General features: G+C 30.8%; 2 protein-coding genes across 2 annotated transcripts; both read right to left on the reverse strand.

Moving 5' to 3' along the window:
• Positions 1–459: 459 nt before the first annotated feature.
• On the reverse strand, positions 460–2,756 carry LOC7465281 (protein ALUMINUM SENSITIVE 3). Its single transcript, XM_002323405.3, has 3 exons — positions 2,280–2,756; positions 1,301–1,546; positions 460–955 (listed from the first exon to the last, which is right to left on the reverse strand). The coding sequence occupies exons 1-3, from the start codon at positions 2,556–2,558 to the stop codon at positions 641–643; spliced, it is 840 nt and encodes a 279-aa protein (XP_002323441.1). The 5' UTR covers positions 2,559–2,756; the 3' UTR covers positions 460–640.
• Positions 2,757–22,021: 19,265 nt separating this feature from the next.
• Positions 22,022–24,490, reverse strand: LOC7467593 (pentatricopeptide repeat-containing protein At2g37320). The gene has a single exon (XM_002323406.3). The coding sequence runs from the start codon at positions 24,008–24,010 to the stop codon at positions 22,430–22,432; it is 1,581 nt and encodes a 526-aa protein (XP_002323442.1). The 5' UTR covers positions 24,011–24,490; the 3' UTR covers positions 22,022–22,429.
• Positions 24,491–26,595: the final 2,105 nt, after the last annotated feature.

Consider the following 26,595-nt stretch of genomic DNA (forward strand, 5'->3'; position numbering starts at 1 on the left):
GTTCAGTATTATGGTGAATCCGAGACTAGGCAGGCTGAACCGGTCCAGGCTAATTCTCTAATCACACATGGCTGGTTGGCCTACTTGCACAAGTTGCTCTTTATCACTTTGCTCTAAGTAGATTTAGCCAGGTCCCCCTCCCCTCATGCAGGTACATCTTATAGGTGATCGTGTTGGTTTTTAGGGTGGGAAAAGATGAGGAAAGGATGGAGAAAACTAGCATCACCATTAACCAGCCAACCTCATGCTTGCTTCATAACACCTCAGTCATGACACGGCCAAACGATTAAAAATAAATATAGAGCTATAGATATAATCCTAGCAAACAATTCAACTAAGGGTAAATGATTATTGGTGTTCTTCACTTTCTTGGCATTTCCATTGCTAACTAATGATTTCAGATAAAACTGTAGGCTAGAAGCTGTGGTGTAATTCAAATCATGCGATCCCATACCCATATAATGCAATAACGCTTCAAGTGCGCACCACAAGCATGCACTGTGTTATCATTTCATTTGCGCATTACGCATTGTACAATCAGAAACTATCACATAGTAGATTTTTCAGATATTGATACTGCTCCCTTGCCATTTCAAGTGTTACATATGCGGTAGGGTGTTTGCAACAGTATCAATAAACCTCAATCAGTAGAGAATACCTTGGTTTCTAATTGATAAGCTTTGGTGAAGAAAGCAGGCCAACAAAGATAAGTGGACATAATGCTACTAACAGTTGATGCACCAATGAGCATGTTCATCACCACAATTTGCAATTGAATAGCTTCTAGTGGAGAAGCCCCTCCCATGATAAGCCCAGTCATTGCTCCAGGAAGTGAAATGAGACCCACAGTTTTGGCATTGTCCAGTACAGGAGAAAGCGCAATAACAAGAGCCCTTTTCACTTGTTGAAGTGTGGCTTGACGTGGAGTTGCTCCAAGTGCCAATGCTGTCTCTACCTGCCACAGAAACCACCCAATTCGAATAAGCCATGGAAATTGTTAACAAACAACAAAAATGAATCAGAATTGGACTAGTTACTCTTAGCAATAAATGACATGTTGGGTTCACATAAAAGTTGTAAACATCCTACAACGAAAATGAATGGAGAAATTGAGGTATTTTTATCCAAGATTGACTCTCAACCCCTAACTCTAAGGCTTTTTGGGTCAGAGGTTGTATCCATCTTGCATATAAGAACCCGTGCGTGCAATCCTAACACGAAGACCGAGTCCCCTGCATCTCCTCTAAACAAATAGGTCCTAACATGGTGAAGTCTTGGTAATGAGTTGTCTTTAACATACCAGGTTCATTTGGACTTTGATATCATCGCGGAGTCTTTTCATTGTAACTCCAGTAACTGTCATTGCATTTCCAACCATCATGCCTGCAACGGGAATGATGTACCGTGGAGTGAAGGGGAAAACGTTCAATATAACGAGCAGGAACATTGTCACTGCAGTACCAGCAAGGATAGAAGCACCAGCCACCAATTTTCCTCTAGGAACATGTTTGGCACGTTGTCCTGCTGTATATCCAGCGACAGAGACCTGCAGGGGGGTCAATAATAATGTCAAGAACTAGGAAAAATAATTTGAGAGAGAAGCCTAGTTGAAGTCTTGCATCAGTTGCCAAACTCCTATAATTATAATCTAGAAAAAAGAATCACGAGATTGAGACGGCTTGTTGGGATTTTCAGGGATAAAAAGCCCATTACAGATCAAGATTTTCTTGACACTTGCAAGTTGTGAAGTGCAGGCAGCCAAGTTTATCGACGGTAGAGTTGAAAACCAACATTAAACAGAGTAAATAAGAAAGCAGAAAGCCTGTGCTCTGTTGCTGTCAGCATGCAGACAATTCTAGGTATGTGGCGAGGATTGTTCGTTGAGAGAAAAATCAAGGCTTAACAAATATGGCTTAGAAATTCCATGTTTTTGTCTCCAATAATTCCTCTTTTCTTCTCTCTCTCTATGTTCTTCTGTATGAGATAAAATCACATGTCCGCTGTATTATGGAAAGGCCGCTCAAAAAGAAATCAAAACAAATCCGAGACATACAAATAATCAATTGATGCAGAAAAAATATATTCAAACTGAATTAAGCTCTGTTCGTTAATGAGAAAAGGAGTAAAAAATAAATAAATATTAAAACAGAAACGAGGAATTCACACAACCCTTTGGCTATTTCCTTCATGGTTGAACTTTCTTACCAAGCTAACATATACAAAACTTGCAAGTTAAAAATGTTAATCAAGAAAAGAAATAAAAATAAATTAATACAAACCATGAAAATGTAAGCAAGGATGATCCATACAGCGTGGTCCTGACTGAAAATGAACTGCAAAACAAACCCAATAACAGATAGCTGAAGAAAGGCTCTAACGATGGAGTACACCATCTCTCCCCCCAAACCAAGGTTTTGCATATAGGACAGGATCACCGCCACGAGCACCACTGCTGTAGCAGCCAGTGGCTTTATCATACCCTTTAGAAACGTCAACAACCATTCAAAATTATAACTACCAACACCAGAACTCAGCAATTCATCAAGGTCGAAATCCATTCCAATATTAATTTCTACCGCCCAAACTAAAATCAACTAACTAGTTTTGAGCTAAAGTCCTCTGTTTGTAGAAAAGAAGAAGAAGTTGAAGGTTCTTTGTTGCATGTGGTGGTTATACATATGGTGGCAGAAACGACCTTCCCCTAATAAAAATGAGATATCTCGTGGAGTCCCTATTAGAGGAATATGTATATGTGGATCATTGAAACTACCTTCTCAAGTGGCAAGTTTCGTGCTTTTCTGAGTACGGCACAGGTACATCCCGTCCAAATATTTTTTTATTTTTTTATTCTTTAGAGAGCCCACAGTCATCGTTCCATCATCATTCGATTATATATATATATATATATATATATATATATATATATATATCATGATAGGACTATTTTGAGCTGTAATTCTATTGATTTGCTTAAGTAACAGTGTATATTAGCCTTGGGCCGTGATGTGTCGCGGGCTAAATAATTTTTTGAATAAAATATAATATCTAGATTCTGAAAACGAGTAAAAAAATATATATGTAAAAGCCCATCAGAGCCAAATTAATGCAGGATATTATATGAAATTTGTGATGTAAATTATATGGCTGGAATAACTTGATTAAAAATAAAATAAAAATTATAAATTTTTTTAAAAAAAATATGTTAATTTTTTTAAACTCGTAACCCAGATCATTATACTTGAAACATCCAATCTAGAAAAATTACAAAGTTCAATTCTAAAAAAAAATATTAAAGGATAAAATTAAAGAAAAAAATTCTAATCATACGAAAAAAAATTAAAAAAATAACAATTAAAAAAATAAAGATCAAGATCACTATAACTACTATTATTAATAAATAATATCTTCACTATTACTATTATTATTATGATAACTATTATTATTTCTGCTGCTATTGCTGCTATTATTATCATCATTATTATAATTACTGCTAATATTATCATTATTAGTAATAATATCACATTATTATTAATATTATTATTATTATTTTAACAACTAATACTATAATCATTATAATTATTATTATTATTATTACTACTACTACTATTGTCATTATTATTATCATCACAATAATTATTATTACTATTGTTATTATCATCAATATTCTTCTTCTTCTTCTTCTTCTCTCTCTTATTAATATTATTATTATTATTATTATTATTTGTGATAATAGTAGTAGCAGAGCATTGTTACTACAACAACACTACAACAACTATTATTATTATTATCATCATCATCATCATCATCTTTTTAATATTACTACTATTACCACCACCACCACCACCACTATTATTATTATTGTCACAACTATCATTAAAAATATTATTATCATCATCATTATTATCATTACTAATTTAATTACTTAATGTTGTTGTTGTTGTTATCATCAATAATATTATTATTTTCATCACTATTTTTATAATTATTATTATCATCATCATCATTATTAGTATCATCATTATTATTAATATTACCATGATTATTATTACAATTATTATTGTTGCTATTATTATTATTATTATTATTATCATTATCATTATCATTATCATTGAAAAAATAAAAACCATGAACTTGATTTAAAGGATAGAATTGAAAACTATGAAATTTTTGACAAAAGGACCAAAGAAAACAATAAGAAACCAAAAGAAAATGGACCAAATTGAATTAACTATTATTTGAAAAAACAAAATACAAAAATCATAAACTTTATTTGAAGGATCAAATTGCAAGCCATAAAAACTTTGATAAAAGAACAAAGGCAAAAAATTAAAAAATTAAAAGTAAAAAGATCGAATTGAAATACCTTATATATACCAATGGTTAAATTAAAAACAAACAAAACTTCAACAAGAGAAAAACTTACTAAAAATAGCAATCAAAACTCAAATGTCTGAATTTGAAATAACAAAAAAAAAAAAAAGAATCATGGTGCATTTACAGGGGTTGGAGAGTGAAATGAAGGAAAGAAAAAAAAGGTCACTAGTGATATACTGGCCAAATTTGGAGTGCATGTGCCCCCTATAATGAAAAAGAAGACGATAAGGAATAATCTGAAATGACGGATGACTATTTTTTACAACCATAATCTGTTGCATGCGCCGCCCAAAATGTGCGGCGGTTCCAACGAGGCAACAACTTTTTAATAGGAAATTATTATTATTTTAATAGTAAATTACGTAATTATCCTCAATCAAATTTACAATTAACAAAAAAAAAATTTATTTATATTGTTTAAGGTAGGGATGCCTTTCAATAAACTAAAATTTTAGAATAAAATACAATAATTCTTCTGAGATATCAATAAGATTATAAGAATCATCGAAGACTTTGAAAATTCAATAAAACCTTATATTATATTCAAAACATCCTTAGTTAATATTTAAATATTTATCAAAAAAGAAAAATAAATGTCAAATTAATTTTTTTAATAAAAAAATATTATTAAAAAGTAAATTAAAGAAATTGACTAAGAATTAATAGTGAAGTTAATAATGTTTATGTAGCAATATTAAAATAATCATGTTTTGGCAGAAAATATTTTCATTTATTTTTTAATGTGAGACAAATACTAAAAAGTAAATCAATAAAAAAAAATTCAATCAGGAGGAAAATACTTAAACCTCATGATGAAGTAGGAAAAAATATTTTTCTTGGCACTAAGAATTGATGATATTTATTTTATAAAAAATATTTTAATACATTGAAGAAAATAATTTTAATTTCTAGAAAAAGAATACATAAAAAATATTTCCCATAAAATTAACATACCCTTTTGATGTCGTAGAACTTTGAAATAAAAAGGAAAAGGTGGATAAATGCTATCGTAGTCGGAAAGTTTTTTTGTTTTTTATTTTTTATTTTTGCTTAAATTTTAGTAATCGACCTTTTCGACCACCATAGTCGTGATGCCAGTTTTGGGTTAATTGCTTTTCTTTTTCCTTTTTTTTTTCCCTTCAATGATTCCGCCTCGAAAGTAATGTGACGGACGTCCGATTTGATACGAACCAGTAAAAAGGTTCAATGATCAACGCGCGCGCGTGACGTAGTTGGGGCCAATACAGACGGCTGATTTTGATGGACCTGTGAGTCCTGAAAACGTGGCAAAGTCCACAAAGAATTTGTCCTTTCTGTCGGATTTTCCATCTTTAATAGGACACGTAGCTGATCCCTCGGATTCTCATATTTTTTATTTATGAGTTTTTTTCTTATTTTGATGAAACATGTTTTCTTTAATAATAATATGATTTTTTTAATAAAAAATTAAGGTAATTATAATAAATATTTGCAAGAATTTTAATATTTTAAATTCAAGAGAAAAAACAACGTATTTCTTGAGTCAAAATCCTCTTTTCCTTATTCATTTAATTTTCTTACTTTGACAAAAACATATCTTTTTTTAAGTGTATTTTTTTAAAAAAAATAAAAACTTATCAAATTTGAAAATAAAATTTAAAAAAAAACAAATAATTAATTCATGAAAACTATATAAAGATTTATAATAAAAAAACAACCAAATATATATTTTATTCTCATTGAATATTCAAGTGCATTTTCTTTTAAAAAAAAACTTTACATATTAGATTCATATATAATTATTCGTAAAATAAAGCTCTAATTTTATTTTAAAAAATGAAATCATAGGATGATTGTGATTGTTTATGTAAAGAGAATAGTATTTTAATATATATAAAAAAATTAAAGACCAAGTTAATAAAGCTCATTTGTGCTTAGACTCCAAATGATGACCAGGTATGTCCACGCTTATAAGGTCAGGCTAGGTGTTATTGGGTTTGGTAGACCAAACTTGTGCACCTAGTCTAAAAAGAATAAGGCTTAGGCGCACTTGTTATTATTATTATTTTTTTTGTAATGAGTGGATTATGTGTTTTTTTAAAAATAGAATGGACAACACATAATTAATGTGGGAAAACAACGTTTCGTTAATTAGAACATATTCCAATCACCATAAGAGATTGGAAAATCAGGGTTTGAGTTTTAAGACCTCTAAATCATAAATTTTGACTTGTTTTCACCTGAAAAACCCCCTAAAAAAACATGAAAGGAATCTTCACAACCTCATTTCAACTCCAAAACAACCTTTAATTTAGTCTAAAAACTAAAAACCAAACTAAATAAAAAAATTATAGACCCTAATCTATTTTTTTTCAAACATGGTTAAAAGGTAAAACCACCTCTATTGAACTCTCATATTTAAAAAGAATTCATTAATACCAAGATTGATTTTTTTTTTGTTGCTGGAATATGGTCAACTAAAATATTTCTCTCTCATCTCTGTTTCTAACAATTTTCTCGCTTCTCTCTCAACATTGAAGGACTTAAACATGAGAAAAATGAAGTTTTAGAATAAAAATGTAAACACCTAAAATTACAGGAAAAAAAATATAAAAACAAAAACATTACCAAATTGAACTTTTGCAAAAACTAAAGGGACTAAATCTAACTTTTAAAGATTGTGATTATATGGAAAGAATACAATCCATATTGTTTTGTGTCTTAATAAATAGTGTTTGTACTAAAAAAAAATATTCACCTCTTTTAGTTTATATAATAATATGTGATGGTTAGATAAACAAATATATAAGTCTTTAAGATGGTTTTTTTTCTGGGTAATAAGAATTTTTAAATCAATTTATGAATGGATCAAAACTTATTATAATGTTTTAGTCATGATAATATTTTTAAATGATTTATATGCATTTTTTTTATCAGTTTGGTGTCAGAAAAACAAATTCTTCTAAGTACTAGTTTTTGTTTATACTAAAAACAAACTCTCATGTGTTTTTAATCAAGAACAACAATTGTTCACTTTGCATTTTTTAACAAGTCAGAATGGAAAGTTGAAATTAACCATCCACCAAGAAAATCAAGATTCATGTTATCAATTGATGATCAAGTTTATTGAGAAAAGAAGTCCTTATAAACTAAATTGGTGAATGTTATAGTATAATTATAATTATAGCATCCATAATCGCTATGAGAATGTACACAATAAGAAGTATGAATTGCACTAGGATTTAGATTATAAAATTCTTTTTTGTCATGGATAGTTTGTATAGGTTTAAGATTTATAGTTTATATAAAACTCAATCTTTGTAAAATTATAAATAGATGATCTAGCAACTTAAAATGATACTCAAGTCCATATACATAATTTATTCACAATAATTCTATAATTTATCTCTTTCTTTTTGTTAATTGAAATTTACAATTTTTCTTTCAGTTTTTCTTATAACTTCTTTTTTATTTCTTTATTTATTTTTTAATCTAATTTGTATTCTTTTGACCTCACCATTCTCCTCCAACTTCTTAAAGTCAAGTTGAAAACTACACATTCTACTTGATTTTTGAAGTTGTTATCGAGTCAATCTCTAAATCTCTAAACCAATCGAATCAACTCGCCATGCTATATTTAATAACTATGATTGAAATAGCTCTTCCCTGTCGATTTTATTTAGGTCTTTTTCTTGTTTTTTTTCATTATTTGCTTCATTTTCTACTAGATAAAAACTATAGGCTATAAGCATTTATATTTTAGAGACAAAACTGAAAGGAATGAGGGAAATATCATTCACATCCTATTCCTTTTTATTAAATTATTAAAAGAAACTTAAGATAGGATAGTGTTTTATTGTGTAAAACACTATTTTTTCTCTCACATTTCATCACTCATAACATTATTCATTGCACAAGTTTCCTTCCTCAATCTCTCAATTTTTATATTAATTTCATTGCGGTCATATAGTTTCATTTCCTTTCATTTTATTTATCTAAAGTTTTGTTGTACTTGTCCTAAATCTTTTTCATTCTTTTTAGATTGCATACTAGATGATTAATCCGCGTTACGCTGGGGTCAAGTCAAATATTTCTTGAACGTAAAAAAAATATTCAAATGGTGCTAATGTTTTTGTTTCCTAGCGGAAAAAAAATTAAATCGTGTGAGGGTTTATCCGATGTAACCCGGTTGACTTTACTGGTCTAAAAACAACCCATACAACCTATAAAAATAAATTTTGATTAAACAAAATTTCAAGACGATATCTTTTTTTAATATTAAAATAACAACATATTGGATTGACCTTGAACAACCCAGGTTAACGTGTCAAATTCATGACCCGTGTTATGAGACTATGATAACCTTATAGAAAAAAATCAAAATAAATTTTAAGCCTAATTCTCAATCAACTCAACATTTAATGATGAAATTAAAAAAAAATCAATTAAAAAACGACACAGGTTAACGTGTCAAACTTCCAACCCGGGTCATAAGACCGAGATAACCCCATGAAAAGCAAATCAAAATAAATTATAAATTTCAATCCCTAACCAACCCAATATTGAAGAATGAGATTAAAAAAGAATCAATATAAAAAAGAACATAAAAAACAACCTGAGTCAATTCACCAAACCCATGACCCGGGTCATTAGACTAAGATAACCTTATAGAAAACAAAAATAATCTGATTTAACTCGGGTTAACTTGTCAAATCCGCAACTTTAGTCTTGAAACTGAAATAACCCCATAGAGAAAAAGTCAAAATAAATTATAAAGCTCGATTCTCAATCGTCTCTGTCAGACCTAATGTTGAACGATAAAATTTATAAAAATCTTAGTTAAACAAATAACAAAAAATAAGCCAAGTTAACCCGAGTTAACTGTTAAGCACTATTACTGAGTCATGAGACCATGATAACTTAATGAAAAACAAACAAAAATAAATTATGAAGCCTAATTCCCAATTAAAAACAATATTAATTGATGGAATTGAAGAAAAATCAATTAAAAAAAGCAAAAAAATGAGTCAATTAGGTTAACCCGCTACCCAGGTTATGAGACATGGACAACCCAATAAAAAACAATTCCAATGTTGAATGACTCGTGACCCAGGTAATGAGACCAATATAAACTCTTAGAAAGAAAATAAAAAAAAACGACCTGGTTTAACTAGGGTTAAAATGCTAAAACTCGTGACCTTGATTTTAAGACCAATATATTCTCATAAAAAGCAAATCAAAATAGATTATGAAGCTCAATTCCCAACCAACCCAATGTTGAATAATAAAATTAAGAAAAAAATTAATTAAATAAAAGACACAAAAAATAACCTGAGTTAACTCGGGTTAATCCGTTAACCGTTATTCTTGTGCCATGAGATCAGAATAATCTAATGAAAAGTAAAAAAAAAAAATTATAAAATTTAATTCTCAATTAAATCAATATTAAATGATGAAACTGAAAGAAAAAAACTAATTAAGAATAAGAAAACAAATCTGAGTCAACTAAGTCAACCTGTCAAACCATGTTAACCCGTCAAACCTGAGATCCGTGTCATGAGAGTGCGATAACTAAATAGAAAAAAAATCTAATATTAAAAAAAAATTAAACATAAAAAATATTAATTAAAAAAAACAAAGAAAAAAAAAACAATGCAAAGTACTATTCCAGTAAATATTGCTTTGTGAGGAGGGGCATAGTAAAACCCCCTCCTCTTTTAGTTTATAGTTAATTATCAAAGTTCGAAGATGTCAAAGATTGTTTGAGAATTAAATAACAACTGAATTTTACATGAGAGAATTTTTAGTAATTATAAAAACAAATTTAAAAGAACAAGACCAAAACCGACATTGACAAAAGATGATAGCATTTTTCCTATGTTTAATGTCACGATGCATATCAATCTACGCTCCAGTCCCTCATTTTTTTTAATTTTTACATTTGATCCCATGTGTTTTGGGTTTTTTTATTAGGTCTCAGACTTTATTTATTTTACATTTCAGTTTCTGAATCTTGAGAGAGAAAAAGAAAAAGCATAAAAACTTTTAAGGAGAAAAAAAGTTTTTGGGTGGCTAGATTCTAGCCACCAATAAATTTTATTCTAGTGTCTATGAATTCAGCTTTGGTAGAGGAACTCAATGGAGATAATTACCATCTTTAATGATGTGGAAAAAAATAGATTAAAACTAAGAAAGTTCTTTTTTAAAAAAATTTATTTGATTTTGAGTTTTTATACCAATTAGGATTTGTTTTATTGTTAGAAATGAGCTTACAGAGGTTCAAGATATTTTATTTATGTTTTGAGTGAAAATGATTAGAATTTGTGTTTTTTGAGTCCAGAAAACTTGGATCCTGGTTTTTTTATTTTTTTAATCACACGAACTACCTCTAGTAATAAAAAAGAAAGAAAGCAGATGATATGTCGCTTGCTATTACAGACAATTACAGGCAATGAATCATTTACCTATTTAAAAACAAATTAGGGATGATAATATGTTATCCATCCTTTATAAAAATAAAAACCAGGTGCACATGGTTATCATATGGGCTAGGCATGCATGCCCATTCTTCCATCCTATACATGCTTGGCCTTTCATTTTTTTTCTCATTATTTTTTTCTTGTTTTTTGTAGTAATTAATTTTAAATAATTTTACTGAAATGATGTTTAAGTAATTATACAATTATTCCATTATTTTCAAATAATAATAGCATCTTTTATGGTAATATTACCAATTGTTGTTCAAAAAATTATATATAAACCTAATATGCATGGTTTTCTACATATAGATGAAATACATATTATTTTAATTTTTTTTATCAAGTATATTATTATTATATTTTTTCAATATATTCACATCAAAATTATCAATTTATCTTTTAATTAAAATTTTCTTTTAATATTATAATAAATTTTTGTTTAAAAAAGGTACTTCTAATATAAAAAATTGTAAAACAAAAGGAACTCATTAATGAAAAAGATTTTGATTAAAGAGATACACAGTTTAAAATATTTTTGGATATTGATTTTAATTGCTGATAGTTTCTATGTAATAAAAAATGCAAGATATATTTTTTGTTAAAAAAAATATTAATAGTAAAAAGGAGAATTTAAATTAAAAATTAAATTTTTTCTATAGAATTTAAATTTTTACTTTTTTATAAAAAATAATTTTTATTATTATATAATTAAATAAAAAAATTAAAATAGCACCTCCTATTATAAGTGAGATCAAATATTTTAATGAACATCTATTTTTAAATTTCTAGACTCCAGTTAGCATTTTTTTACCATTTATTCGTTCATAAAATTTTTATTTTATTTCGTTAAATGAACTCATTAACTTTTAAATTTTTTTATTTCGTTCATAATGTTTATATTAGAAATTAACTTGGAATCATATTTTGGAATCAAAATTACAAAATATTTTGTAACATATTTCGTTCATAATGTTCATAAATAATCCTACGTTGACACCAGCCCGGCTAGAACTGGTCGTGCTCTATCTTAATCCTACGTTGAAACATACATGACAGGTCATCACTAATTACAGGGTGACACCAGCCCGGCTAGAACTGGTCGTGCTCTATCTTAATCCTACGTTGAAACATACATGACAGGTCATTATAAGCCACCAGAGGTCAAGGAGGTGTCAGAGATAATAATTACGATTGATTTTTAAAATATTTTTTATTTAAAAATATATTAAAATAATCTGAAAATATAAAAATAATTAATTGAAAATAAAAAAATAAAAATAAAATTATTTTTTTAAAAAATATTTTTAAAATATAAAAATAAACAGGTAAAAGATACCGTGCGCTGAATTTGATAGAAGCATGGTTTTCATACAATAATTTAAAATATCGGAGATTTTGTCTGCATCTCTATGTGCTATTCAGTAAAGTAATTCTGGCACGTGAGAACATGGTGAGTTCGAGTCTTTTAGGTGAAGGTATCTGCTTGCCTGCCAGTTTCAGGGACCGCTGTCTTTGGATTTTTGTCTTGGGACGTTGCGCAAACAAGATCCCCCCATGAGACATAAATTACTGCTGAGCCAGAGACATAAATAAGTAAACTATATTATCAATATGGACCCTTGTAATAAAAAAAAAAATACCCAATTGCATGTGACGATTACAATTTACAACTATTAGGTGGGTAGAGGTTGCTTGTGCTCATGCGCGCTTGCTTGTTTATATTATAGTTACTGGAGCGATCCCTCTTGACAATGTGATCACCTTGTTATTCATCGTTTTATAATATGGTTGAAATTGTAATTTTTTAAAAGTTTGAAAATTTTTTTTATTTAAAATTAATTTTTTATATGTTTTCAAATTGTTTTCATGTGGTGATATTAAAAATAATTTTTAAAAACGAAAATTCTTAAACCACTCAAGAGCTTTTTCATATTTTTCTTATTGTTTTTTTCATTATAATCAAGTTGACTTAGAGAAAATCTCATCATATTAAATACATAAATATTAATAAAAAATGGATGACATGTGCATCACAGACGTCAGTGCGAGGGTAGTTCTCATGCAATTTGGTTGGCAAGTGTGGTAGCATTTGGTGGTTGAATAGTGGTTTCCAGGGCGGCATTCGAAGAGTCTCGACAACCCCTCTATCCCTAGGCAGGACGCGTGGTAAACGGACTTCCGGTTTAGCATCGATGGCCTTTTTTTCTTCTTTTTTTTCCCATATTTTTTTTCTCATCCTCAATTTTCACGCATGACCCTCCAAATTTTCAAATCAACCATTCAATTTGTTTTTCCTTTCATATTTGATCCTTGTTCTTTTGATTACTATTTTTTTTGTTTGAAATAATTTATAGAATTCGAGTTTTTTTCAAGTACACCATCCTTTATTTTTTTTATCTATCAAATTTGGTCACTGTTTTTTTATTGCTATTTGTTTTATTTGAAATGGTTTTTAAAATTGAATTTTTCTTATAATTTCATCCTCCAGTTTTTTTTTCTATCATATTTGATCATCATTTTTTTTATCATTATTTTTTTACTTTAGCAAATTTTTAAATTGATATTTTTTTTCGATTTCATCCTTCAACATTAAGTTGGTAAGAAATTGAGTTTCTTGATTGAGTTCGGGTCTAGGATTTTACGGGTTGTGCGTTTGAGGGATTAACCCAGGTTTACAAAAATCACAAGGGTTTGCTTGGTTTTTTTCCATTTTGTATGTTTTTTTTTCATCCTTTGAAAATTATTTAATTAGAGATTGTGCTCCATTATTTTTTTATTTGCTTTTTATAGGAATTTCACTTGTTTTGAAAATGACTTGGGTTATCTCAAGTCTTTTTATTTGTCATTCTTTGTTAGATTTAGAATTTTTCGAGAAATTTTATTTTATTTTGTTATTAAATTAAATTAATTGATTAAGTATAAGTTTGAGATGCTTACTTCATGATATTTTATTTGGTTTGCTTTTCGAGTTGTTGCTTTGACGGCGCATGCGGCCTTCTTTAGTGACGGCGTGCAACCTTTTGTAGTGGTGTTAAAACCCTCTTGGTGAGATCTTTCTAGTGATGGGGTGGTGTCCATGGTGGAGCAACGGTGAGTCTCCAATGGGCTTTTCTTTCTTCTCCCTCCGAGTATGATATTGACGACTTATTTTTTTATAGTTAATTGTTGCCCAAAAAAATTTTCGTTTATTGTCAATGTTTTTTTTTTATCATATTATTAAATTATCCAAGCTTATTGGACCCAATCAAGTTAATGACCGAGGTCTCTGATTTTCTTGCTTCTTTAAAAATAATTGCATCACCTTAACATCCTTTTTTTCACTATGAATTTTTTCTTCAAGATTATGTATTGTTGTTGTTTTTTTTATTCATGTTATTTAAATTAGCCGAGCTTATTAAATACAGTCGAGACAATGACTTGAGTCTCGGATTTATTTTGCTTTTTTAGGAGTGCTTGCATTGCCTTTGTCGTAGGGCGACGTTGAATGACGCTCTAATGTCTCCTGAGAAGTATCGAGAAAGGAAATGGTTTTTGATCTAATCATAAAATTATAATTATAAGGTTCAGGAGTCGCCACCTAGTATTATGATTACTAGAAAACCTATGGTCTACGAGAGTTCGAGTAAGAGACTAGTTGTGCAAGGAGAAGACACATCATTTCTAGTGCACCCTACCTAAGGTAAGTTGCATTGTTGTTTGATTGTTTTTCTAGGTCGTATTTCTATTTGTTGGTCTCGTCAAAGGTTTAAGACATATCTCCCTTCGTGAGGAAGTCTTTATTTTATCAGGCTAAATCTTAATCGTTCTAAAGTCTTAACATCATATTTATTTTGCACTTAATATCTTTAATACCTAAGACTGTACTCTACTGTATAGTTTTACACCCCCTGAGTATTAAAGTCTATAGTTAAACCCTAACACTCTAAATATAAAGTGAACAAAATGATTGGTAAATGGTTTTTGATATTTTGGCCAAACCCTAACAGATAATTATAAGCTGGTTACGATATTTATTTTGCATTTAAAACATGAGAAAGATGCAATTTTTTTATATGAAAATATGCTTGGAAAACTTTTAGGATTTGGTTGTATGCATGAAAACAATTTTTTTTGTTTTTTTTAAAAAGGAAATTAATTTAACAATTTTGAGATTTGTTTTTTAATTTTCAATTTATTTGAGAAACATTTCGAAGAAAATGTGGTATTTTAATATCAAATCTGTATCTTACAGTGTAAATATACGGCCCAATATTACGCAAAATTATTGGAAAAACATGTGAGAAAATCACAAATATTTTGAAATCACCCTTGGATTTTTTTTGTTTTTTTTATATTATTATTATTATATTGGACTGGGCCGAACCCAGCCAAGTCTGATTAGGCCGACTGGCGACCCAACAAACCTGTCCCTTTTTTTTTACTAGGCTGGATTGGCCCAGCCATCTGTGCTGGGCTAAAATTGGTCTAACCCATGCAACTTAGTCATTGGCCCGACCCAGAGACTAAGTTGCATTTGTAAACAGCAGAACGTGAATTATAATTCACGTTCTGCTTGTTTACATGCAGAAGTAGGAGGCGACCGAAGGATGGCAACAAAGACGATTACCTGACGTGGAGGTGGTTGTCGCTGCTGAGAGGGCTGGCGTGAGGCTAGCGGGGCTGCCGCTGCTGGAAGAATTAACAACTGGCGTTCGAGGAAGAAAAAGCTAGTGGCGGAGGGAGAAGCTCGCGGTGGTTGTCTCTCTCACCGACGAAGAGATGAGTTGATGGAGGAGGTTGTGTCGTGGTGGTTCTGAGACGACCGAATTGGATTACCTAATTAGCTTAACGGGTCCAAAAACAACCTGGATGACCGGTAAACGCATGGTTTGACTTTAAAAAATTTCAAGATATTTTTTTTAATATTAAGACGACAACATATTGGATTAACCTAGGCTACGCGGCTTAACTTGAAAAACTTGCGACTCGCATGATGGACTCCACTGGGTTTAGAACTATGTTTTTATTTTTTTATTTGATGATATGATTACAAAAACAAACACTTGTAAAAATTTAGCACCAACCAAATTTTGAGATGTTTGTTTAAGACAACGATAACTTCATAGAAAGAAAATCAAATCAAATTATGATGATTGGTTCAAAATCAATAAAATATTGAAGGATAAAATTGAAAGAAAAAAAATGGTAGGTAGAATTAAAAAAAAAAGAAAAAAAAGTTTGAAAAAAATTAAGGTGATTTATTGTTCATAAGAATAACGAAGCACCATAAACATTTTCAATTCTTTAAGTAGAGTAGTAGTAATTTGTTAAACTAATAAAAGACTTTCATTAATTGTGTTAAATCTCAAGTTTCGGTGTTGAACTTAACCATTTGGCAATATATTTTAAACTCGGTTTGAATGGCAAATCCATACTTTTTCACGTACAATTTGACACACCAGAAAGTACGAGTTTTGTTCTTTCCAAGTAGCATAGTAGGAAATATTTTTTTTTGGAAAAATAGCATAACTAAAAACTTATTTAAAAAAATAGCATTGTTTGAGGAGTCGCAATTGATACCTGCAAAAATAAAGTCACATGTCTCCCCTCTAACTTTGGAGTCGCAAGTGTTACTAGCAACTTCTTTTAAAAAAAATACGGTTGAGATAAGTTCTCTAGTCTCTCAACTCTCTAGCAAAAAAACAACTAACTCAACAAATCATATTCAGCAAACTTAGTTAATAAGATAAGATCAATTCAACTATATATGGATAAAAATTAATTCTAATTTATAAGATAAGGATTTGACAACACATGGGTATTTAACTTTAATATCTTAAAGATTAAATAAAATTCTCAACTTATCTAACATAAATATTCTATAACAATAATTCAAAAGTTCAAAATTTAATTTTAAATCAAGTGTTGTGCAATAGGGTAATTAACTTTTTACTTTTCTTTTTATTTTTAATTCAAACCCTTTATTTTATAACCTTTGAAGTTGAAAAATATTCATGAGTGTTGAATTAAAAAAATAGAGTAAAAGTTGATTACCTTGCGCACAACATTTGATTAATAATTAAAATATGAACTTTTAGATTATTGTCATAGAATATTTATGTTAAGAATTTGATTTAATCTATAAGATATTAAACTTAATTATCCATGTATTTTTGAATTCTTATCTTATGAATTTAAATGAGTTTTTATCCATATATAGTTGAATTGATCTTATCTTATTAATTAAGTTTATTAAATATGATTTGTTGAGTTGGTTTTTGTTTTTTGGCAAATAGTTGAGAGGTTGGTGAAATTATCTTATCCATATTTTTTTTAAAGAAGTCGCAAATGACACCTATGAATGTGACATCCAACTTTAAATTCACAAGTGTTAACTGCGACTCTTCAAAATTTATTATTTTCCAAATAAGTTTACAACAATGCTATTTCTCCAAGATAAATCTCTATTGTGCTACTTTGAAAAGGAAAAAAAACTCGAAAAGTATTGGTTAAATGATTGAGAATTCCTTTCCTTAAAAAATGAAAAGAAATTATAATTTATTTTTTTAGGGGAAACTTTAATTTATCCCTTAATATATTAATCCATTATTAATAAAGTCTTAAACCTTTTTATTTATTAATTTTGTCCTAAACATAATCAAAGTTATATGATGCAACTTCTTTGTTTATCTCTTATTAGTAAAAATTGAAATATCTCATTCAATTTGCATGTGACCATTACGTGACTCTATGTAATATATAAGAACAAGCCCTAATTTACTATAAATGATTATTTTAATACCAAATCATAGTAAATTTCATTCACTTTTCCTTTAATACAAGTTAGTGAATTGAAAAATATGATTTTATGTTAAAATTGTTCTTTAAGACACATTAGAGCTTATTATGAAAAACAAAACTAAAAGAGGTCAGTATATTACTGTGGACCTCCTATGCTTTTATTGTGGATTTTAATAGTTTTTTTTTTTTTTTTTTTTTACTTTGGATGACGTCTTCTCACGGGTTTTATCATGGATTTCGGCATGTTTTTTCTCCTTTTCTTCCTCGTGACGGGTGCTCCTTTGTTTGTTGGCTCAAGCTTTCATCTCCCTCCTGCTATTTCTAGCTCATTAGCTTAGATTTCTACCTTGCATATGGGAATAGTTGGCTTGTTTTTACTAAAATATTAGATGATATTCTTTAATTATTAGTAATGTTAATTGGAATAGAGGAAGGATTAACTTCTATTATGTTTTAGGAAAAAAGTGATAAAATCAAAAGGTTCTTCATTTTTTTTTCAATTAGAGTGATGGTAAAATAATAGCTAAATTATCAAAAAAATCCTAAAATTTTAATATTATAATTTAGAAACACAACACAACATGTATCGTGAAAACATATGATTTAAAAAAGAATTAATGAATAGACGAAAACCTGGACATAAAAGCCTATTTTGTTTTTATTAAAAAAAGTAGTTCATGGTTCTTAAATAAAAAAACTAAAGTCTAGGAACTAAGTTCAGTTTAATCTTTAATTTATCTTAAAATAATTCCATTTACTTTACTAAATCTCAAGTTTCATTATTTAACTTCTCCCATTCAACAATATACCATCTGGGCTCCTGCCTCTTGAGTCTAGGGCTTGGGATTGGTGGTTTGGTATTGGTACCAACAACATATTGTTCCCCTAGTAAGTAAATGACATTACTTGATCACTACTTTAATTTCTTTTGTCTTGTTCTATAGTTTCTCTTGCCACATTACAAGCAAGCATAGTGTTAAAGATCTTCCTTGAGAAATAAGAGTTTAGAAGAAAAGTGAGGGAGAAGTAGAAGAAAATTGAGAGAGATGGAATAATAGTAATACTATCAAATTGCTTAATGTTATTCCATATCTTCATCATGTTTATTTACATTCTTATTTATAAAAGATTTTCCCTCCTAACCAACTCCTAATTATTAATAACTACTAACTAACTAATAAATAGCTAACTAACATGGTATCCCTTGCTATCGAACTCCAACAACTATATTGCTTGCTTCTATCACACTCATTCTTGCTAATTTTCAATACTCGTAACAATAGCATCTCTTCCTGTCAATTCCCAAGACTCGTAACAATACCGTCCCTATCAAGAGATTCTTGTCCTTAGAAATTTATGAGAAAATCTAGAAATTGTTCATTGAGTTCTTCCTAATAACCTAAGAATTTATTCTTAGTCGTCTTGAAGACCTTTTATCATAAAGCCGGTGGTTGTTCATCTTCTTATAAGTGTCAAACAAATAAAATGATTGGTCAGAAATTTAATTGGTCAAACAAATCATAAAACTTGTGGTTGGCATAAAAAGAATAGCCTTGAAATTTAATTTACCCTTAATATAAAAGTGTTTAATAACCAAATAATCCTCCCAAATATTGGTCAAGCTCTTGTACAAAGAAGTACACTCTTTATCGGTGATTTATTTCGGCTTAAGTAACCAAATATGTTTATGCATATTGAGGAATTGACACTCATGAGAAACATCCCTAATCTTCTTTGCTTCCAATAACCATTCTCCTCCAATTTCTTTCACCTTTACAAACTATGTATTATCATTAGTGCCTAAGCCCATCTTAGAGTCAAGGCATTCATTTCTTACAAAATCTTTCCCCTTCTCTTTCACTTCTTTCACATCATCAACATTCCATTCAATCTCTCCTTTCTTTAATCCATCATCCATATAATTCTCAACTTCTTGCATTTTATCATCAGAACTCTCAATGATTTCATCAAACTCTCCATTGAAGGTTGATAATTCCACCTTGAGTAAAACCACATTATATCCCATTTTTTGCCCTTCAAAAAAGTTTACCTCTTTTATTCTTGTGTTAATTTTTAGAGGTGGTAGAATTCCATCAGATATTAGATTGTTCCTTACACTATAAAATGAACTATTTCTTCCTTTTTTTTTTCTTAGCTTGTTGATATTGCACTATTGTCTTTAATGTAGCTATTATTGAATCCAATCTCAAATTGAATCGATCATTCTTTTTGGCATGTTCTTCCTATTGTTTCTGATTTATTGCCTCTAATTGTAAGAATTCTCAGTGCACTCGTTGCATTTGATCCTCCAGTTTCTTTCCTTGCTCTTCCAGTGCTCTAATTTTATTATTCTCTAACATTGTTATTTGTTAAGTGTTTTTCAATCAAAAGAAAAGGATGGTTGTGGATCTTTATATCTAATCACTAACCTTTTAACTACTAACTAACTGCTTGCTTCTGCTGCACTCCTTTCACCAATTTCCAAGACTCGTATTAATAGCACTCCTTCCCGCCAATTCCCAAGACCATAGTTATTACTTATTCCAACCCGAGGGTTGACCTGGCCAAGGGACTAGGTCCCGGATCACACGGGTTTATTTGATTGATGGTATTGTGAAGTTTTTAAAGTGTTGCGCTTATGACTTGTTTGGTTGCATTCCAGGCTAAGAGTTATGCGTGGGATGGCGGAATTCAAAATGGTGATGGAAAAACGAAATTGTTTCTGCACCGCACCCTTAGTAGCTGGCTTAGAACTTCAAGTATTTTGCTCTTAGAAAGTCTTTTGCTATCAGAATTTGGTGTCCAAAAGGGGGTTTTATGCGTTAATAGCCAATTAAACTTGAGCATGTGTATTTGAAACCATAGAATTCACCGTTGCAATATGCAATATTATATATGTTATTTTTGTAAGCCCTTGTTCAGGTTATTTTGCTTATATATGTTATTTTATGCATTCTCTCTGTTATTTTTCTTTTAGTAATATGCAGACTTTTTAAGGAAAAGAAGGCGTGGTCTTCATCATCTAGCTGAATTTTCTGAGATGCCCCAATTCTTTAATTTTAGAAGGTCTCCGAGCCTTACAGATTTACAAGATGCTTTGCCAAATTCAGTTTTAAATGATTCATGCAGCAGCGCATTGTTCAATTTTTAGGTGCTTGTGGAAATAATTCTTCTTGCTGAAGATTTGGCTTTCAATGTATGATTATTGTTCTTTTCAGTTTTAGAGATAAAACATAATAAATTGTCTCAAGATCCTGTTAGCATGTACTATTTTGAAGCAATTTTGGGACCTTAATTCCTTTATGTTCTATATATGAAGACTCTAGTATTTGATACTGTAAGCAGTTTCCTATCAGCCCATAGAAGGGGGGGAAAGGAAGGTCGTTTCTGTTTGTTGACGACATTGAATGCATTTGTTTTCATTTATGCTTAAGGAATATCATCAGAAAGCCATTGCTACTCTGAGTTATTTGCAACAGCAAACATTATTAATATACTATTGGTTGATTGTGAACTACTGAGAGCCCTTTAGCAGCTTGGTCGAGACTTGTAGCTATTGGATTTGTCTATGTCTGTAGACCTGCCTGTACCAGAGATTTGTTTGTTTCTTTTCACCTATCTGCTTCTCAGTAAGTGCTTGATGCCCAAATCTGAGTTTAAGACTAAAATAAAGTGTGCTTGGCTAATTTTTTGCCATGGTAGAATCAAGCCATAAATAGGCTGAACTTTGCTTTGGTGTTTGATATGGTACCCAGATTTTGAGGTTGCATTTTGCATTTGGGAGCTTCTTTTGACATTTACAGAATGCTGCCTCTTGCATTAACTGCTACAAAATTGCTATAATTTCTTGAGGTCATTCCTTGGAATGTGATTGCAGGTGTCCAAATCCTAATAATTCTCAAATTAACCTAACATTTCGATTTCTTAAATTTATTTAACGTTCCAAATTTTATCATGTAAGGAATACAAGCTGGCAGCTATTGTATTCTTGTTTCTCCCAGAAATTCGAGAGAACCTTTAGATTGTAATTGGCATGGAATAACATTAACTGGTGGCTGTTTCCAGTACAGTGTATTGGAGGTTCTTTCTCCATTCCAGCAAGAGTCCTATTGCTTCTCTTTTGCAAGCCCTTTATACCATCCCTGAAAATCCGCTTCATTTTGGATATTCGTCTTTTTCTGAGATATTTGTTGGAATTCAAACTTTTTTATAGAGAAAAATGGAAAAGAAAACGAGAGAAAAAATAAAAACCCTCTTTGCCTCTTGTTCCTCTTTATAACAGGCATAAAACGATGCACAATGACGGAGAATCATCCCCCAGAATGTTACCTGAGGCAAACAATTCAGCTATCCCTTTTCTCATTGGAAGTTCCCAAATTAGAAGCCATATTGAATTTTGGTATGCTGAATAGGAAGGAAGAATTGATATGTGGATTATAAGATACCTTAAGTATTACAAATCCAATTTGGACGATGTGAAGCCTTCAAAAAAACGAGACTGAACCTTAAATAAGCGCTGTTTTATTGGAAATAAGATGGTGGAAATGAGATCAGTTTGCTTGAAAGACAAGCAACTAACTCCACGAAGGTTGAGAACAATCAAATTAAGCTCCATTCTTTTGCTGCAAGAACAAGTGTTTTCACCTTTCAACGTCTTGGACAAACCGTATCGCCACTGCAGAATCCGTTGCTGGCCACCCACCTAGAACCCGGGTTTTTAGCCTGACATCGCCGTGCAGCTCCCACAAACAAGGCATTAACACAAGTACACACAAGGGTCATTTTGCATGATGCGTACTACTGATGAAGATGGGAGCTTATGGACACACATTATCGTGTATAGCTTCACTGACCTCTTGCATTTCAGGCGCACGTCCTAAAGTTATCATGTGATCTACCAGCCAGTCCAAAACATCATGTATTTCACTAACTCTAGTGTTTGAACAGTCTTCTGCTCTAAATCTATAAACCTCATTCTTGATCTCAATCCAGCTGCAGCCAGGATTTGTTTTAAGTCTTCTATCCTTCATCAATTTTCTCACTCTAGCTGCCTGATCCCAGAATCCCACACTAGCATACAAATTTGCCAACTGCACGTGGGTAGCAGCGCACTCTGGTTCCAGCAACAGCGTGTTCTCTGCAGCCTGTATGCCAATCCAAACACTCCCATGAAGCCTGCAGGAAGATACTAGTGAACCCCATATAACAGCATTGGGAGATACGGGCATCCTTTCAATAAAATATTGAGCCTCCTCCAGTAATCCAGCACGACCAAGAAGATCGACTATACATGAATAGTGGTCTAGTTCTGGCTTCACACCATATTCAACCATTGAATTGAAGTAATTCCTTCCTCCTTCAACAAAACCTGCATGTCTACATGAAGATAAAACACCAAGAAAAGTAATAGCATCAGGTTTCACCCCTTGACTCTTCATCCTTTCAAAAAGCCCAATCCCCTGCACTGCTAGCCCATGTTGAGCATAGCCAGCAATCATTGAATTCCATGATACGATATCTTTGCCAACCATGTTCTCAAATATGTGAAATGCATCCTCGACGTTCCCACACTTGCAGTACATTGATACAAGAGCATTGGCTATATGCAAATATGAAACAAAACCCATTTCAATTATTTGACAATGAGCACTTCTACCTTGCCCAAGAGCTCCACTGCCAGTGCACGCACTCAAAAGACTAGTAAATGTGAAATCATTGGGTTTCAGTGTTGAATTTCTCATTAAACAATATAGCTGTAAGCACATATCAACCTGCCAGTCCTGTGCAAACCCAGAAATGATGGCTGTCCATGACACCACATTTCTCACAGGCATTTCTTTGAACACTTTGTAAGCATTATCCAATTCACCGCATTTGCCATAAAAAGTAACCAAAGAACTTCCAATATAAGCATTGGCGATAAAGCCAGCACTTATTGCCAAGCAATGATATTGAATCCCACCGCGAAGATCCCGCGTGGACGCACAAGAACTCACAGCATTCGACAAAACACTCGCATCGAAACTCAAGCTCGTAGCATTAGAATCTTCATCATTGTTTATAAAAGAAGATTCAAGAATTTCATCAAACACGCTGAAGTCTCCATTATCTGAGTTCGGAGATATGAAATCGTTGCTCAAACGTTGTTCACTGGTTCTATTTGAATGTGCTTGGAAGAAGTCCTGAATGACACGAAGATGGTTCTGGCCATTTGTTGGGGCGGTTGTTTTGGGGGTTATAATGTCTAGAATCCTGAGTGCCTTGTCTAAACGTTTGGTCTGAGTTGTGCGTCTGAATTTGTGAGAAGAGAAAGGCCTATGCTGTGATAGAGTTTGGAAAAGGTGTGTGGCATAAGGGATTTTCTTCCTCAATCGTGTCTGAAGAGAAACAATATTCATGCCGACCCATGAGAAATTCTTCCATATCCAACTAAACTGCTGAATGGGTTGTTACTCATGATGACCCAAGTCATTTGAAAATACATTTTGATCACTGTACCTTTTCACACAATTTGCTTAAGTGAGGGAGTGAACCAACTTTTTTTTTCAAACCCAAATCAATTTAGGTTGCGAGTTCAGCAAGTTGTGTTCATAAAACATTTTTTAAATTCAATTATAATAATATAAAAACAGAAAAAGATAGCAACATGTTGGAAGGAGAACAACGACGGCATTTTACAAGAACTATATATTCAGGTATATATGGTGCTCACTGTTGCGAAGTGTTGTTCCATTGTGGTTTGTATTCTCCCTTTTCCTTCAAAGAATTGAGAAGATACCAGGATTGTCTTCTTGATAATCAAGACGTGGATTTGGTTTGGAACCCAAGCTTCTTCACCATAAAGATGCTGCTCGGTTCACTTCTGGTTTACAGTGAAACCTCGTTGTCAAAATATGTCTTTTTACTGGTATGGAATCTATTATCTACATTAAATTAAATTAAAACAAAAAAACTAAATGATATCAGTGATAACCTGTGGATTGGGAGGAGAATAATTGTGGATTCATAGTTTCTCTTCATCTTCTTTTTTGTTTTTTTTTTACCACTTTAATCATCGCTTTTCAGTTTTATTCTTTAATATTATGTTGATTAGGATTTAGGGTTAATAATTTGTTTTTATATTATTATTGTGATCATAAAAAAATATTTTGATAACGGGTTGATGTTTAATTTTACAAAATAAAATCTGATTTTGTTGTTTACAAGCAATTGAAAATAAGAGGGCAAAAATTAAATAAGAAAATGACATGCCTTTAAAAAAAAAAACAAATATGGTGTCAAATGTGGTCCTTTATCTTCTTCTTTTTCGCTTTCGGTCATTGATTTTCTTTTCTTTTCAAATAGATCTTTCAATGTTGTGTTGATTGAGATTTGGGGTTGATAATTTGTATTGTTCTACTTTTTTTTTATGGTTATGTCAATCTAAAAAAAATTCTCATTATTGGGTTGGTGCTCGATTTCACAAAAAAAATATCTGATATTAGTGTTTGAGAAAGATTAAAAATCAAGATACCAAAATTGAAACATAGAAGGTCCTTTATAAAAAAAAATGTGTTAGCTCCTTTTTGCTTAGAATTGCCTTTGGATTTTGATAATTTCCTTTCTATCCCTTTAGTTTAGAAATTAAACAGTTTAGTCCAAAACTTTATTTTTTTGACATTGTAGCCACTAAATTTAAGAAATGAAAGAGAGTCATCGAAAAACAACAAGGAAAAGAGAAAGTTGACTAATGGTCACTTTTCAATGACAAAATTTGTCGATCTTGGTGTTAACATGTTTCGTTTGACGAGGAGAGTCTTATCGATGGTTTTTTAAAATCTTCAACTTATCTAAAAAAAATAGATCGGGGTTGGTAGAAAAACTTTTCAATTAGCTTTTGTGTTTTTGGAACTTTGAGGATTTTTTTTTTATTGATAAATTGGTTTTTTAAGGTGTTTATTATTAAAAATAGGTTGAAAATAGATTTTGGAGTCAAACCTCATCCTTCTATTATTATTTTTTTGCCACTTCTGTGGTTATTAAATTCTGGACATCAAATAACACGTCATCTATTTTTTTTTATACAAAAAAGAGTGAATGACATGTTTGAAAAGAAAAAAAAGGCTCAAGCACACCAAACCTTCAAGTCAGCACAACTGAACTTTTTTTAGATTATATATAAATTCTTGGATTAATTGAAAATGTTTTATACCTTTTATTTCATGAAATCCCATTTAATTTTTTTTTTGTACTCGAACAATCATTCTTTTTGTGCAACCTGTCATGATCATTTTTTTATTTGTTTGATTTATTGTGATTATCTATTTTTGCTATTATAATTAAATAAAGAATAGTTTTAAAAAATGAATTTATTAAATCTAATTGGATCCATGACCTAGGTTGCCGATTTGATAGGTTGACGGATCAATCCAACATGTCATTGCCTCAATATTTATAAAATAAATGTTGTTTTGAAATGTTTTAATCAAGGCATACTTTTTATCAATCTCTTGCGTTGCTTTTAGACCCGTGAAGTTGACTGAGTCACTTCATGTCAATCTTCTTATGGTTTGATTTATAACCCAAACCAGACAAGCATCTGGGATAAAAAGTTTTAAATATGAGCAACATAAACAAACAGAATGAGATTTGGACTTCGATTGTATACTTGAGCTTGAGTCATACAATGAAATCTCAATCTTTTATTATAGATCTAGAAAGAGAGTCTCTAAACTCATATTTTGAGGAAATTACTTTCCAATTTCCTCTTTTGGTGATTTTTCTTAATGGAGAGACCATTTTGGACTTTCTAGACTAAGTCCATAGATGAATGACTGACAAGGTATCCACTTCAACACCTTGAGACTTGATCGAATAATGGTTCATATGCTCCATATATTCTCATTTTGGATGGTAGATCTATTAGCTCGAGAGATAAGAGGAGAACATTGTCCTATCAAGCATGCCGAAATTTCACTTATTAAGAATATACTAAAATGGTGAC

The sequence above is a fragment of the Populus trichocarpa genome, chromosome 16 (assembly GCF_000002775.5).
Source record: "Populus trichocarpa isolate Nisqually-1 chromosome 16, P.trichocarpa_v4.1, whole genome shotgun sequence".
Lineage (NCBI taxonomy): Eukaryota > Viridiplantae > Streptophyta > Magnoliopsida > Malpighiales > Salicaceae > Populus > Populus trichocarpa.

Bases quoted from the DNA above. Each gene is read 5' to 3' on its own strand.
- LOC7465281 (XM_002323405.3), bottom strand. From the start codon at position 2,558: ATGGATTTCGACCTTGATGAATTGCTGAGTTCTGGTGTTGGTAGTTAT. The intron at 1,547-2,279 runs GTTTGTATTAAT...ACCCCCCTGCAG, and splicing joins TCCTTGCTTACATTTTCATG to GTCTCTGTCGCTGGATATAC. The intron at 956-1,300 runs GTATGTTAAAGA...TTTCTGTGGCAG, and splicing joins TCAAAGTCCAAATGAACCTG to GTAGAGACAGCATTGGCACT.
- LOC7467593 (XM_002323406.3), bottom strand. From the start codon at position 24,010: ATGAATATTGTTTCTCTTCAGACACGATTGAGGAAGAAAATCCCTTAT.